Source organism: Macadamia integrifolia, unplaced genomic scaffold (genome assembly GCF_013358625.1).
Source record: "Macadamia integrifolia cultivar HAES 741 unplaced genomic scaffold, SCU_Mint_v3 scaffold1852, whole genome shotgun sequence".
In the NCBI taxonomy this organism is placed as follows: Eukaryota; Viridiplantae; Streptophyta; class Magnoliopsida; order Proteales; family Proteaceae; genus Macadamia; species Macadamia integrifolia.
Window position 1 is genome coordinate 59,475 of NW_024868387.1, and position 16,550 is coordinate 76,024.

The following is a 16,550-nucleotide window of genomic DNA, read 5'->3' on the forward strand; positions in this document are numbered from 1 at the left end:
ATAAAGAAATGAAAGAAAAGGCCTAACTCACTTTCATATGAATCACGGTTGCACTTAGCATGTGCAACAAGCCTTTAAACCCCTAGGTCACCCCTAGTGGACGAGTTGTGTCTCGTGGGTGTTTGTAGTGAATATACATCCAAAATTTAAGTTAACTTGAAATTACCATTTAAAGTTTCCAATAACTACAAAACACACACCCTCTTTCAATTAGAGCACATCAACCGAGGAACCCCCACACTTGAACTTTAATACTCCATCTAGATTTAGGAACATTCACACATCTCAAATAAGGACGACCCTTGTATCTTCTAAAGCACGACCAATCCTAAGGCAAACCACATTGCAAGGTAGGGACCACGAACTAGGGTTTTGGAGCGTTAACCAATCATAAACAACAAGGCATAATGGTATCTCTTTTTTTTTTTTTAAAGTAGAGAACTCATTCTACTCCACTACATTTGGCCTGAATAACATGGTGGAGCAAACACCAGAAACCCAAGTTACTAAGTAGCTTCGCTTTATGCATATGCCAACAAAGACAGTGATGCTAAGTTCTTTTCGGAAGTGTTCCTTCCTAAGAGGTTCACTCAAAACACCCTACTTCATGAGGCGCAGTATTCTGTCTAGCTCCTAGAAATTCTATACTTACTTTCTACTTTTTGACCAATTTTCACTTGCTTTGCATATACATATCATATATTTTTATACCATGCCAAGAATATGGTGTCAACTCCTAACCTAAGAACAAGGACACCAACTAACAAATGGTCCTACACCTTCAGACAAGTATCTCTAAATCATTTAAGTGAAGTCCCACTTCAAGACATATATTCATTACCATCCTCCCAATAGGGATTATAGTACCAAGATGGGTCCTAGATCTCAATTTTTTTTTTTGTGTGTATAAAACACCGGAAAACTCTTAAAAGTAACATCAAGTTCCCTCCCCCATACTTAAATTGTGCAATGTCCTCAATGCAGAAAAAAGAAAAAAATGATAAGACAATAGAAGAAGAAGGACAAAGGAGAGGAAATTATCAAATAGAATCAAATATCATCATAAAGAGGCTCATGAAGAATCATGACCTCTGCATCATGCATTGAAGGCAACTCAAGAAATGGCTTCAAACGGTGCCCATTACTTTAAAAAATTTTCGAGTGGATGGATTCATAACCTCTACGGCACCATGGGGGAATACTGTTTGCACAAGGTAAGGATCTTCCCACCAAGAACGAAGCTTTCCTGGAAATATATGCAATCTAGAATTGTATAACAAAACTTTACCACCAGGCATAAAATATTTCCTAATAAGGTGCCTATCATGAAAAGCTTGAATCTTTTCCTTGAAAATTTTTGCATTATCATAGGCATCATTTGGAAATTCCTCCAATTCAGATAGTTGGAGATCTCTATGAGCTCCTGCGGTAGACAAATCAAAATTAAATTTCTTAATCACCCAAAAGGCACGATGTTCTAACTCAACAGGAAGGTGGCAGGCTTTCCCATATACCAAACAGCATGGGGATTGACCAAGTATGGTCTTGTAAGCAGTCCTATATGCCCACAAAGCATCCAACAGACGGTTAGACCAATCCTTTCGATTTGGGTTAACTGTCTTCTCTAAAATTTGCTTGATCTGTCTATTGGACACTTCTACCTGACCATTGGTTTGGGGGTGGTATGGGGTAGCCAACTTGTGGCTAATCCCATACTTCTTCACTAAGGCGTCAAAAGGCTTATTACAAAAGTGCTTTTTCCTATGACTAATGGTAGCTCTAGGGGTACCAAATCGGGAAAAATGTTTTCCCTTGAGAATTGAATGACCACCTTATGATCATTGGTCTTACAAGCATGAGCCTCAATCCATTTGGACACATAGTCTACAACCAACAAAATATATTCATATCCACATGACTTAGGGAAAGGGCCCATAAAATCTATTCCCCAAACATCAAAAACCTCAACCACGAGGATTGGGTTGAGAGGCATCATGTTCCTTCTACTGATTTTTCCTAAAGACTGACAAGAAAGACAAGCCTTACAATAAGAAAAGGCATCTTTGAAGAGACTGGGCCAATAAAATCCACATTGCAATACCTTGGCTGCAGTCTTAGTAGGCCCAAAATGGCCGCCATAAGCCTGATCATAGCAAAAGGAAAGAATAGAATGGTACTCATGATCAGGGATACATCTTCGGATAATTTGGTCAGGGCATGATTTAAAAAGGTAAGGATCATCCCAAAAGAAATACTTAACCTGTGAGTGAAAACGGTACTTCTCTTGGGAAGACCAATGATCCAGAGTCTTATTTGTAACTAAAAAATTTACAATATCTGCAAACCAAGGTTCACTAGATGCTGCAAAGAGTTACTCATCAGGAAAATACTTGTTAATTGGAGTATTCACAGTCAAAGAATTGGGTAACCGGGATAAATGGTCTACAACTAAATTTTCACTGCCTTTCTTATCCTTAATTTCTAAATTAAATTCCTGCAAAAGCAAAACCCATCTGATAAGACGTGCTTTAGCATCCCTTTTCTGAATAAGGTATCTGATAGCTGCATGGCCAGTGTAAATAATTACATGAGAACCTATCAGATATCACGAAACTTTTCTAATGCAAATACAACAGCTAAAAATTCTTTTACAGTTGTGGTGTAGTTCAGCTGTGCATCATTGAGAGTTCTACTGGCATAATAGATAATATGAGGAAGTTTATCAACTCTCTGCCCTAAGACTGCCCCTGTAGCAAAATCAGATGCATCACATGTTAATTCAAAGGGCTCAGTCTATAAGGGAGCTTGAATAATAGGGATTGTAGTCAAGACCTTCTTTAATTGCTCAAAGCACATGAGGCATTCACTAGAAAATTCGAAGGGTTACTCTTTAGCCAAAAGATTGGTGAGAGGTCTAACCATGTGACTAAAATTCTTGATGAATCGACGATAGAACCCTGTATGACCTAAGAAGGAACGAACGTCCTTAATTGACTTGGGAGGTGGGAAGTTAGAAATTAAGTCCACCTTAGCTCTATCGACCTTGATCCCTTCTTTGGAAATGACATGCCCAATACTATGCCCTGTGTGACCATGAAATGACATTTCTCCCAATTGAGGACTAAATTAGTCGCTTTGCATCGTTTGAGTACTCAAGAAAGATGATGTAAACAATTAGAAAATGAGGAGCCATGAATAGAAAAATCATCCATAAATACTTCTAAAATATGCTCCATTATATCAGAGAAAATGCTCATCATGTATCTTTGGAACGTGACAGAGGCATTACAAAGCCTAAAAGGCATACGCCGATAAGCAAAGGTTCCATACGTGCATGTAAAGGTGGTCTTATGTTGGTCATCTAAGGCAATGGGAATCTAGTTATAGCCAGAATAACCATCAAGGAAATAATAATACTCATGTTTGGCTAACCGCTCTAACATTTGATCAATGAAAGGCAAAGGAAAGTGGTCTTCCCAAGTTGCCGCATTTAACTTCCTGTAGTCAATACACACACGCCATCCTGTTTGGACACGGGTAAGGATCAACTCATTTTTAGTATTTTGGACTATTATGACCCCTAACTTCTTTGGCATCACGTGCATTGGACTTACCCATTCGCTATCAGAAATAGGGTAGATGATACCATGATCCAAGCACTTTAGGATCTCTTTCTTGATAGCTTCTTGCATCGTAGGATTAGCCCTTCTTTGTGGTTCTCTAGAAGGTTTTGAATCCTCTATGAGATGAATATGATGTTGAATGATTGAGGGTCAAATTCCTATAATGTCTGTCAAGGTCCAACCTAAGGCTTCCTTGTTTTCTTTTAAAACTTTGATCAACTCTTCCTCTTGACTTGAAGTTAAATCTGAGACGATAATAATTAATAGAGTTTGATCTTCTCCTAAGAAGGCATACCTTAAATTAGAGGGCAACTCTTTCAAATCAAGCTTAGGGGGCTCAACATTGAGGGTTTAGGAAGAGAATTTGATGGAGGACCAATGGGCCCCATGGGTGTATAAAGGCTCCAAACATCAAAGAAGAAATTTTCAATATCATCCTCTAATTCTTCCATACACTCTTGGAATTCTGAATCAAAGTCAATATCAAAAGTTTTAACAATATCATCAGAAAAATTCTCAAGCATATTGATCTCTTCATCAATATCATCAGAAGAAATTATGGGTTGCTTGCCCAACCTATACATGTTGAACTCCATAGTGTGATTGCCAAAAGATATCCTTAGTAGACCATTCCGGTAATTGATTAATGCATTGCTGGTAGCCAAAAACGATCATCCAAGAATGATAGGGATCTTATCCCTAGTGGTGAAGGGTTTGGTGTCCAAAACAATAAAATCAACTGAAAAAATAAATTCTCCTACCTTAGGTAGGACATCTTCGACCATCCCTTTCGGAATCTTGACAGAATGGTCGGCCAACTGGAGAGTTGTCCCTGTAGCTTTCAAATCTCCTAATCCAAGTTATTGATAAACATGATGAGGTAGAAGGTTCACACTTGCACTAAGGTCAAGTAAGGAATGATCAATACGAGTGTTGCCAATGACACAAGAGATGATGGGACACCCGGGATCCTTATACTTTATTGCTATAGGTTGTGTGATCATTGAACTGATATTAGCTGCCAAAAACACCTTTTTGGGCACACTTGTGGTACGCTTATGAGTGCATAAGTCTTTGAGAACTTTGGCATAGGCTGGGATTTGAGTTTTGACATCCAAAAGAGGGATGTTTACCTCTACCTTTTTGAAGACTTCTAAAATTTTTTCCATTGAAGCTGTCTTCTTCTTATTCATCAAACGGTTAGGATAAGGGACAGGAGGAACATAAACACTGTCAGAAGTTCTCTCATTAATAGAATAATTTTTTATGGCTTCCACCAAATCATCCTTAATCTCTTCAGGTCCATCTGACGAACCTGGAATGGGAGGCACAGTAGTAACCTCAATGGTCGGAGTGTCAACAGAAAGGTCATATGGTGAAGAATGAGTGGTACCATTCCAGAGATACTCTCGGCCATTCCGTAGAGCATATACCGCATTACACTGGTTGGAGAGACCTTGGTGTTGTTGACTCTGTACAACATTGAGCTGAGGAGCAAGTAGCCCTTCTGGAGTCAGTACTTGATGTCTAGGATTCGGCTCTGGCTGACTAGGCAATTTTCCTTTCTCCTTCTCATGCATGATTGTGACAAGTTGGGTGAGTTACCTCTCGACATTATTGTGGCTTGTCTTGAGAAGGGCCATGCTTTTCTCTAGCTCACTAATTCTTGCCACCTCTCCAGTGGATGTAAACCCCGGGGGTTGTTGATAAGGTGCTTGGAGATGGGGCCTAGCAAAATTTGACTGAAGACCTAGATTAAGCCGAGGGAAAGAATTAAGTAGTGGTGCAAAATTGGGCCTCTGGGGACTAGGCTGCCTTGGTTGTGAAAGTTGGATGGACCTCCTTGATTCCCTTGGCTCCATGAAAAATTAGAGTGATTTTTCCACCCTGGATTGTAAGTGTTGCTAAACGGGTTGTTCGGGTAAAGAGCATTAACACTTTCACTGCCCCCAGAACTGTTGGGGCATTCTTCCATTACATGTCCAGGGGAGTGACACCAATTACACATAGAGACCTGATTTTGAACTTGGTGGACTGGGGCATGTGCTTTAGGGACATTTCTATTCTTTTAATGAGGCTATCTAAATGGGCCTCCTTGGCTACTATCCCATCGACATAGTACCCTTTACGTCCTATAGTTCTCTCACTTTCCTGAGTAGACTCATATTCTCTTGTCTTTTCATCTAGGTCAACCAAAAAGTTCCAAGCTTCGTTTTCGTTCGCATAAGCTATGAAGCCTATAGGACATATAGACTCTAACATCTGCTTGGTATGGTAGTCTATCCCTTCATAAATTATTTGGCAAAGATGCTATTTGTCAATCCCATGATGGGGACACTGTTGGAGAATGTATTGGAATCTTTCCATGAGTCTAGAAAATGACTCTTGAGGTTTTTGTCAAAACTACATGATCTCGCTCTTAAGTTTGTTTGTTTTATGTAAGGAAAAAAATTTTCTTAAGAACGCTATCGTAAACTGATCCCATGTGGTAATGGAATTAGTTGACAACCCATATAACCATCTTTTTGCTCCATCTTTGAGCGAAAAGGTAATGCATCTAAGTCTAACAGCATCATCACTGAGTTGTTGTATCTTAATGAGGACACAAATCTCCTTAAATTCTCTCAGGAACAAATAAACATCTTCGGAAGATAGCCCATGGAAGTGGGGAAACATAGTGATGAATTGAGTTTTAAGCTCATAATTGTTCCCTGTGGCAGCTGGTAATCTAATGCAAGAAGGTTAGGCTGCCCTAGCTGGGTAAAATCTATCCTTTAAAGTAGGCTTAGGTTGTTCTGCCATTCTAAAAATAGGTATTCTTACTAAACAATTGGTAGAATCACGGGACCACACACTCATGCAACAGAAAACTACCCACAACTAGAGTAAGACAAGAACAAAAGAATGGAAAGAAAAACTCTCTTTTTTTTTCTTATTTGATTTTTTTGATTTTTTTGGTTTTTTCTTTTTTTTTGGAGCTTACCGGTAGGGATCCGAGGTTGCTCAGGTCAATTCCTGAGGTACTGCTACAGGGCGAAACCTTTCTTCATCATACTGTGAGGCATGGCGACCTCCACTGATACAACTATTATTGCAAGTTGATCTTCTCAAGAATTCAATAAAAGAAAAGAAAAAAAAAATAAAGCAAACAAAGCACTCCAATTTACCAAAAGAAAGCAAAAAATAACATGAAACTGTCTTCCCGGCAACAGTGCCAAAAACTTGTTTGAGATTTTAAATGTAACCGCAAACGTATGGATCAGTGTAGCTACGGGTCGAACTCAGGGAGAGCAGTCACTTTATTTTTTTTTTCTTTTAATAATGCGAAAGTGAACCTATTAATGTTTGTGATCTAATTCTAACTACCGTCCTAAACATATGTATCTAAAATAACGTCCTAACCATTCGTCATTTAAGAATTTAAAGACGCAAGCCACGTAATTAAAATTAAATAAATAAATAAGTGAAAATAAACAACCCACGCAATTAAAAATAAAGAAAAAATGTTGAAATAAAAATAAAGTAAAAGAAAGGGGAGAAAGCTAGAGAGAGACTCACAAGTAGGTTTCTCTACTTAGTCCGAGGGATGCATCATAATATGAGCTTCCCTACTTGACCAGAGAGTCACTCTTACAAGGGTTAATCTACTTGGCTTTAGGGAAAAGGAGACAATTAAAATAAAAACAATAAAGTGATGGTTCTATGGCTAGGAGTAGCAAAGCCAACATATACATTAGCCATGAACCTGGGGGAAAGGGATAGCAATAATGTAACGACTGAAATTAAAATCCTAAATTAAGAAAGAAAGGGTAGTCAGAAGAGGGAATGAGAGGGGGGAGAGAAGACTATTGAGGGAGCCTACTTACTTGAACTTCAATGCTTAAACTTGAAAGCTTAGGTGATTTGAGATACTACCAGTACTAAAAATCAGATCTGGAATAAACCAAATCTGAAATTTCTAGTACTAGAGAAAACAAATCCTAATAAAAAAACTGAACTTGAAAAAAAAAAATGCTCCACGGCTCGTGATCTTGTCACCTAGATCTAAGCCTAGAACTATAACTTTAAAAATTATAACTCAATTGCATAGATCATAAACATAAAAGGCTGAATAAGAATAAAAGAGTGCTTGCATTAATTGACATAAAAAACTATTACAAAAGTGATTAAAGCAAAAATAAAGAAGAACTAAAACTAAAGAGAGTGAGAAAGGGAGAGAAAGAAGAAAACTAAGCATAAACTAGAAAGTAAACTAAGGAGAATAATAATTAGGAGGGGGGAGGAAGGGGCTTTTATAGGGTTTTTTTCTTACCTCCTTCCTTCTACAAGTCTTCTTTAAGAAAAGTAAGAAAATAAAATAAAATAAAATCTTGGTAAAAATCCTTATTCTCTGAGATATTATGTGAGGAAAGAGAGAATCAATTTCCAAAATTAACAAATTCTATTCATTCCTTGCAATATTAACCAATATCTTACAATCTTGATTAAATCAGAAAGGAATCTCTGCATAGTATCTTCAGGATCTTGTGAGGTGGCAAGGAGAGAGAATAATCTTCAAGATTTTGTAGGAGAGAGGATGTGGTACCAATGAGTGGATCCCACCTTTGGATTGGTTCTTGATTCACTTTAAGCACTTTCTCTTGTAGACTTGGAAACTGAAAAAAAAAAACAAGAAAAATAAAAGTAGTACTATCCAAAGTGGGGCAAAATGTACACTTATATCCCTAAGATTTCACACATTATTGTGCTCATCAATAGTCCTAATGATCAGTCGGGCATACTTCTAACCACCATTGTTGGTACATAACCTCGAGCTTTCCCCTAGTGATATACCCAACACCTAAACCCTTGCTAAGAAGGGTCGTAGCATAGGGATATGTCATTCCTAACCGTATACTCCTATGTGAGATAGTACAACTATATAGTGCCACCGCGTCCCATACCACAAGCCACCAATGCATTTGTGTCCAAGCCGACTATGGCATCTAGTCTATCAAAGCATCATATTCAATTGTCTAAAGTCATCCATCTTATATCACAAGTAATATTAGACATTTAGCAATAAAAGATATCAGCGTGTCAAATCATAAATGAATTTCATCATGCACACATCAATGCATGCAATGGCACTCGTGGATGACTAATCTACACAATAATAATATGATAATATGACTAATCTACAACTAGAATAAGATGATGCAGTGTCCTCTTCCCACTTACCAAATTGTGTACAAGGATCACCTCCAGTACGAGGATGATCTAGCGTGCGATGACGCGAGTCTCTAATACAACATAACATGAAAAGAGTTGGAATTAATATATCACCATTTTAGGGTCATAACCAACAAGGTATGATGATCTTAACATGTTTAAAATCAATAGAGAAGGTTGCCTAATAAATTTGGGCCCAATCAGAATCCGAGAAGTCGAATTGGTAGGTCGACCAGCGGGCAAGGCACCCATTAGTCCATGCTTGCCTGTCGATCCAGGAACACTGCTTGGACTGATGAGTAGAGACTGGTGAGCAAGGCACCAACCAGTCCTTGCTCGCCTGTCGGACCAGTAGCTTTGGTTGGACCAGCGGGCCAGGTCACCCACCAGTCTTGCTCGTCGATCGAGCCAGTAGCCCACCAAGGATAGGTGGGCGTTGGATTGGTGGGTCTTGTCCATTTCCAGGCACCCACCACTCGAAACTGAGATTTTACTGCTCTCTTCCATTCTTCATCTTGCCTTGGGAAAACTAACATGGGTCGATTCAACTGCATTTTTCACAAATCTAAAGCTCCAAATCATGATTCCAACATAGATCTAAGGTGGATCCAAAGTCTCAAGCGTGGATCTTACCTCTTTGCTAAAAACACCTCAAAATCCCAAATCTTCTCTTTGGCTCAAGAGAAAAACAAATGCTTCACAAATCTTGCAAGTCTTCCTTTAAATCCTTCATAAATAAAATATAGAACCTTTATTAAACCTTAGATTCACATTCTCAAGAGATCATAACAAGATCCAAAGGATTTCTACCCAAATCGAAGGGTTTCACTTAGGGTTTCATAAGAGTTTAAGGAATATGGACTTTACTCACCTCAAATCGTAGATCTCGAGATGAGGGTCGTTAATCCGATGTCGGATTCAAGAGATTTGACCCCGGCGATGCAAACAATCATCTCCTTCCTTGCTTTCTTCTTCCTTCCTCTCTCTTCTTTCTTTTTTTTCTCTCTCTTCTTTACTTTTCTCAACTACCGTGTAAAACAATAAATGATGTGAAAGAGAGGTAATAAATGCTATTTGTAGTGGGGTCAAAATATCTAATGACCAGAGTGGTAGGTCACACTGGTGGGTTCGACCCACCTATGACCACCCACCAGTAAGCCAGAACTTAGCCTAAACACTGGGGTTTTCGATGGGGCTCGGCCCCGTCATGTATTTCACTCCCGATAATTGATTAATATGCGTACTTGACATAAAATAGGGTCACATATCTTTATTATGTATACATGTCCTCGTGATACGTACAGGTGCATGGCTTGGGTATGCAAACTTCACTAGGCACTGACTCCAATTCATTTGGCCAACCCGATTCAAGGTCACCCTTGCCACCATCCTCCATAAAAGTACCCACCATGGCTCGCTCGGGTTCAGGTCCTATAAGACCAAACCGAACCAACTGAAAAATTAGACCGGGTTTAGAAAGTAGGGTATCACAATTCTAGAACTGCTAATATTTATAGATTCTTGTATGATTATTTAAATAGTTTAAATGATAATGATGTTTTATCACATGTATTATTTTAACTGAGATGACATGAGATGTATATCAATATGTGTGGCGGGATCCAGTTTGGCTGAGGTGGTACTAGTACTGTGATTGTCGCATGATTATTGTATATATGAGACAGAATTTGGTGTGGTCGAGGTGGTACCGGTACCATGATTGTCTTATGTTTGTTGTATTCGTGCATTGATTATGTGCATTAAAGTTAGTTGTAGTCACGGATTACACTTTGTGGTCGATGTGTTACCAATATCATTTACTCTGGGACTGCATTTGGGAATGGATATGTTTCATGGCAGATGAGAATACTGATATTGCGTAGTTCATACTCAATTGCTATGCATGCTAGATAAGTATATAGTCATAAGTTACACCTTGAGGCCGATGTGCTCCTGGTATTGTGTACCCTAGGACTATACTTGGAGATGGACCCGCTTCATGGCCGATAGACATACCGGTGTCACGTGGTCCATACTAACTGTATCACTATGAAGGCATGTAGGATATTATGGTTAGGTGAAATTTTCTATGCTATGTCCCCTTACCAATAGGGGGTAAGGTGTTGGATAACCCATTATAGTATGTTCGATAAACCTTCCCAGAATGCCACACCCACGATATGATGTGATTGTTACTAGAGGTGAGAACTTGTTCGGTGTGGCTGATGGACATACCGATGGCGTAACTACCAAGAGGGGGTTATCAGGGGTTTGCTAGGTGACCAATGGCTGTATACCGACACCAAGAGGCTCCTAATCACTGCTAGGGTTTATATCGTTGTATAGTCGATGACGGTTCCGAGATGAGGGATACAGCCTAATGCGCCATAGTAGCATTTATCAGACTTAGTTGTATTGTTAGGTGGATAATAAAATAAAAGAATTTCATCACAAGCATCATAGACTATGTGTTTAATTTACGTAATCATGCATCATGAATTATTTATACGATTGCCTTTGCTGGGTGGTGCATGAACCCCACCCCTCACTGAGTGAATGGAAAGCTCACCCCATATATATATATATCCCCTTTTAGATGATGACGCAGGTACAGTTGTGCCTACGGCTTGTGATTCTCTTTTCTCTAGACCCGAGTATGGAGTGAGCGACTGGTGGATGCCGAAAGCAGGGGAGCATGACCGGGATTGTGCCTGTGATGTATGTGCTTACGCTGCACCATGAAGTGTTTGGTGTATTTTGTTATTCTGATACAGATTTGTGAATGATATACTTTGAACTAATTTTATAAGTCTCAGATATTTGTAAATAGATAAATTGGTTATGAATATTTATAGTATCACTACATGTTCCTCATTTTATTATGATTCCACTATTATACTCTGATTCCACTGCTATCATTTGGTTGTATTGTGAGATTGTTAATCGTTAAGATACTGCTATCAGAAATCTTGGTAGGTTCATAAGACGGGTAAGCGTTTTACTCACACCATTGGTATTCCTATAAGGTAAGTTGGGTCCACTGAAGGGGGTGTGACACGTTGCCTCGTACCGAAGAATATCTCCAACACTTTCAATCTTTGTTGAGTGGTGCGGCTCTCTCTAGGGATAAATTTACAATCTTTACACATCAAACTATCATATCTTTTGCTTAGGAAGAAGTCTATTTGGTGTAAAAAAAAAAAAAAAAAATAGTCATAAATCACCACCATACATGAAATCCCACTGGGCTTTTAGGAGGCTACTCCATTTCCCACAATCCCAGTCTTCTTCTCTCCCAAGTTTACAACCAATATCATCTTCCTCGATTTTCCTACTTTTATCTACAATGATAAATGTGATGAAAACATATCTTTGAGTCTTCCCTAAGCATCACATGTCTTCTACATTCCTCTCTCATTCACGAGCTCTCATTGTAGGTTCTCTTTTTTGCTTGAGAAGGAACAAGTACGATACACTAAAGAAGGAGTAGGTTCACTGAATCTCCTTCTCTTCGACAGTCCATCTCCCTAGCTCTTGTGGTATTTCCATTTTGGGTCTTGTGTCCTGCATTTGTTGGATTTGAGCAGGTTTTGCATGGAAGATCACCTCCTACAATTTCAGGGCGATTGGATCTCCATCAAGTGAGTTCTATTAGCTGGACTCTATAGGGGTTACCTCTAGTTTGATATCTAGCGCTTGAAGACAACCCCTATTCGACATATCTTAAATCAATTATTTCTAATTGAAACTAATAACCACTATTCCCTTCGGCCCTCTTTGGTATCATTTTTCTTTTTGATTTTTACCTAATTAACAAAAATATTAATGAAAATCATTTTTTATCAAAACATAAAAATGGTTTGGTAACTACTTGACAAAAATGGTTTTTGTTGAGAAGTACTTTGGTATCTCTATATGCAAAATGATTTTTTCAAGAAATTGATGAAGAGATTCCCTTCACCTATCTTCTTTGTAACTCTCTTTCTCCACTTTGGACGGAAGAAGAGGGGGTAAAGGGCTTGGATTTCTAATTACAAAACAAATGACTCCTTTACCCCTCTATATTGGGACTTTAAACACGTGCTCATTAAAGTTCAGTGCAAATATAATTGAAAATCAAATTTGGCCAAAACCCATAAATGACTCTTGATCTCTTTTTGGTTTTTGTGTTTTATCAATTATTTTAAAATAGAAACAAGCTCTATAAATGATACCAAATGTAGCCAAAACCATTTTTGTAAACAAAAAAAAAAAAATGATACAAAATATGGCCTTCTTTATTACATTATTCTTTTTATTAGTTTTCAGTATCCAATTCAAGTTATGGATCAGCATACTTTACCTTGGTCTATCACAATTCACACTTGCAAAACCGTCTTTAAAACATAGTACATATCAAATTATAATCAATTTTGAACTAAACCAAATTAACTCAACTTGAGTATCCAATTTCAGAACCGACTCAATTCTCAATTCAGTTTTGCTTCATGCCATCACTCCCTTGAACTGAACCGAAAAACCAAAACCAAGTCAATTGACACCCTTAGTTAGAGGTGATCGTAGAAACTATTGACCATCTAGTGGTAGAAATAGACTATAAACAACTTTGAGACTACATCTCAGACGAAACACAACCATTCCGCTTCTCATTAAGTTGGTGGTTTGAGGATATTTTCATATATTTCTTCTTACTTCTTGGAATATAACTTCTAATTTGTGCCCTGGGAGTGCAACTTATTTTCATATATTTCTTTTTCATATAATTGTTATCCTCTATGAATATCATATAGCCAAATTCTACTATGTGGTTGATGGAATCTTGCTATTTGATGAATAGTCATCACTTATATCTCGCTTGAACTTTGGGCCTAGTTATAAATTACAATAATCATTTAATATATACTCCCAAAAACAAAATCTTTTATGAAAGAAATAATCTAAATCACACAACTATAGGTGTACTCAAATTTGTGACCTTCTTTTGATTGTCACTTTTTTTATTTTTAAAAATTTTTTAAGTTTAGAAAAAAGCTTTAAAATAATTAAAAAATGGCTTTTTTGATTCATTCTAAAAAATATCATTTTCTTTATATAACTCCCAGAATAAATGTAAAAAATAACATGATTTTACTTCATTGAAAGAAAGAAAAAATATTCAAAGGGAAGGGGTTGGTTGGTCAACAAACAATGAACACACTAAAAGGAAAAACATAAAATTTATAAATTATTTGATACCTTACGAGTGAGTAAAAGAAAATTCTTTTTCGAGATTTCATCTCACATGTTTTCAAGAATTGAGAATACAATCGATGAATCGACAATAACCTAGCCCAATTCTTATCCCTTCATTTTTTACTATTATGAATTGAAAATGAATTAGTCGATCCGATTTTGATTTTGATTTTGATTTCGATTCAGCATCATCTTCTTTAGAATCAAATCGTTTCTCATGTTATTAAACACAACCTTTGGTTTTGGTAGCAACATGGTTCTTGACAGCCTAAGTCATGTGTTGGGGTGAATGCCCGAGTCCTCCTAGCCATCGATATATCTTTGGAAGCTCAACTACAGAAGAGAATATGGATCTACATGGTCTTTTCTTCTTTCTTTTGGTCGTTATAGTTTTGATATTATATTTGATATCATTAAATGTAAAACTTAATCGAATCTTTACCATCACGAGAACCGGCGCACTTGGGTAGCGCGTAGGTTTCGTATCTTTTAGAGTAATTCTGAGGACGAGAGTTCGAACCTCTCTCACCCACTACTTTTTCTCCAGAATCCTCTGGTCCAATTTCTTTTTAAAACCATACTAACACAATTAGATTGGCATCTATAAGGAGTGTTTAGAAAAATTCCATTACATCATTTTATTCCAATCCAACTGTTCTGGAGCATAAAGAATCCTGCATCTGCCACGTTTACAGCTTCTATTCTTCAGAGCACTAGATGTTTCTAGAAACTACTGGACCAACCGTGAAGCTTTTCTTCTCAAACCTTCTTCTGCTATATCGATGATCTCTTCCTTCCCAGAACAGATCTCAGAATCAAATCTCACAGTTACCCAGCACCTATAAATCCCTTCCCATCTAGCTCAAACTTCCAATCGAAAAATTGAACAGAAGCTGATATACCTTCTACGGCATTTGTGATCTCGTCGATAAGGTGTTTGTCGAAAGGCCATGGAGTCACTAACCAGGGACATGCAGAGGGTGCTCAACTTCCCAGATCACATGGAGAAAACTTTGCAGCCACCGGCCCGTAGCTACGTCAAGAATGCCAAAGCCATTTTCCGCACACCCGCTGACATCTTCGAGCACCCCACTTACTATTCCTTCATCCTCGACATGCCCGGTCTTGAAGTCAACAACATCAAGGTATGTATCTTGAATCTCAGAAAAATTAATCGCTCGAAACAATGGAATTGGGGATATGGTTAAGAAGGGAATTGATGGGTTCTTGGTTTGGATGGTGGTGATGACAGGTGAAGGTAGAGAATGGGGTCTTACATGTGGCAGGGAAGAAGAAGAAGGCTGCTTCTGTAGCGAAGGCAGCAGGGACAGGGGCCGGCAAAGAGGTGAAGCCCATCAGGATTGAGAGGAGGAGAGCGAGGTATATGAGGAAGTTTACGCTGCCTCAAGATGCAAACCAAGAGGATGTGAAGGCCACATACAGAGATGGGGTGCTCACTGTGAATGTTGCGAAGAAGCCCAGGGAAGAGACAGTTCTGCCCAAGACTGTTTCCATCCCTGTCTCTTAAAAATATGGGTTATTTTTGAGTTTATTGTCATTCACAATAGCGAGAGAGAGAGAGAGAGAGAGAGTAAGTTTGTGGGTTTGTAAGGTAATTGGAGTTTGATCATTTTTCAGCAAAAAAAATGCAAAAAATAGAGTTTGATCATCATTCCTGTTGGTGTGGTAACTTGAATTAGGTTACATAGGAGGAATAATGGTGTACATTTGTAGGTTATGAATGTGAGTAGCAACACATTTCCTAATCAGTTATTATTGCACGTAACAGGCAGCTCTTTTGATTTTGTGTCACTGAGAAAGATAAAATCCCTTGAATGTTCTAATATTGCGTACTGATATCTCTTGTGATGTTTCGTTTCTATTACAAACTGATGCCCTCTTACAGAGACACCTTTTGTCCTTGAAAATCTATTCTAACTAAAAGGTAATTAGACCTGCGTTACATTGCACCAACATTGGCATGGCATCCTGTCTCTCCGCACCATTACCCTGGCGTAAAAGGATCTCTTTAGCCCAAAGAAGGAAGGAAAAAAAAAAAAAAGGAAAATTACCTAGTACTACCCCTAAAATACTTAGAGTGATCCTTAAAAATGAAAATAATATCCACTGCACTCTTAATTTGTAACACCGATAACTAAAAGTGAAAAATTATGTTTTTACCTTTATATTTTAAACTCTAAAAAAGTTTATTTTTACCTTTTCAAATCTTTGCATATTATCACCATCAGTTCAGTTCAGTTGCGACCTAGCTAGGAAAAAAAAAAGATTGTTGTTGGCAGGTACAAATGAATACCTCCAGTGTGGGCAATCATTGGGGAAATTCTTGGTCAGGTACTAACCGGGAATCATGTCATTCTCCGTTATGCAAAAATTCAAATTAATTTACTTTACTACTTCTTAATGGTTGCAATTGATGTTGGTCCATCTGAATCAATAGATGTTAGAAACTTTCGCCTCTCTTCG

At 38.0% G+C, this 16,550-nt stretch overlaps 1 protein-coding gene across 1 annotated transcript; it reads left to right on the forward strand.

Annotated features, from left to right (window-relative positions):
- The first annotated feature begins 14,708 nt into the window (after positions 1 to 14,708).
- On the forward strand, positions 14,709 to 15,910 carry LOC122065010 (17.1 kDa class II heat shock protein-like). Its single transcript, XM_042628808.1, has 2 exons — positions 14,709 to 15,211; positions 15,319 to 15,910. The coding sequence occupies exons 1-2, from the start codon at positions 15,017 to 15,019 to the stop codon at positions 15,592 to 15,594; spliced, it is 471 nt and encodes a 156-aa protein (XP_042484742.1). The 5' UTR covers positions 14,709 to 15,016; the 3' UTR covers positions 15,595 to 15,910.
- The last annotated feature ends 640 nt before the right edge of the window (positions 15,911 to 16,550 follow it).

What these genes read in the sequence shown, in the direction of transcription:
- LOC122065010 (XM_042628808.1), top strand. Translation starts at nt 15,017, where the DNA reads ATGGAGTCACTAACCAGGGACATGCAGAGGGTGCTCAACTTCCCAGAT. An exon ending in TTGAAGTCAACAACATCAAG is followed by an intron (nt 15,212 to 15,318) that starts GTATGTATCTTG and finishes TGGTGATGACAG; the next exon opens with GTGAAGGTAGAGAATGGGGT.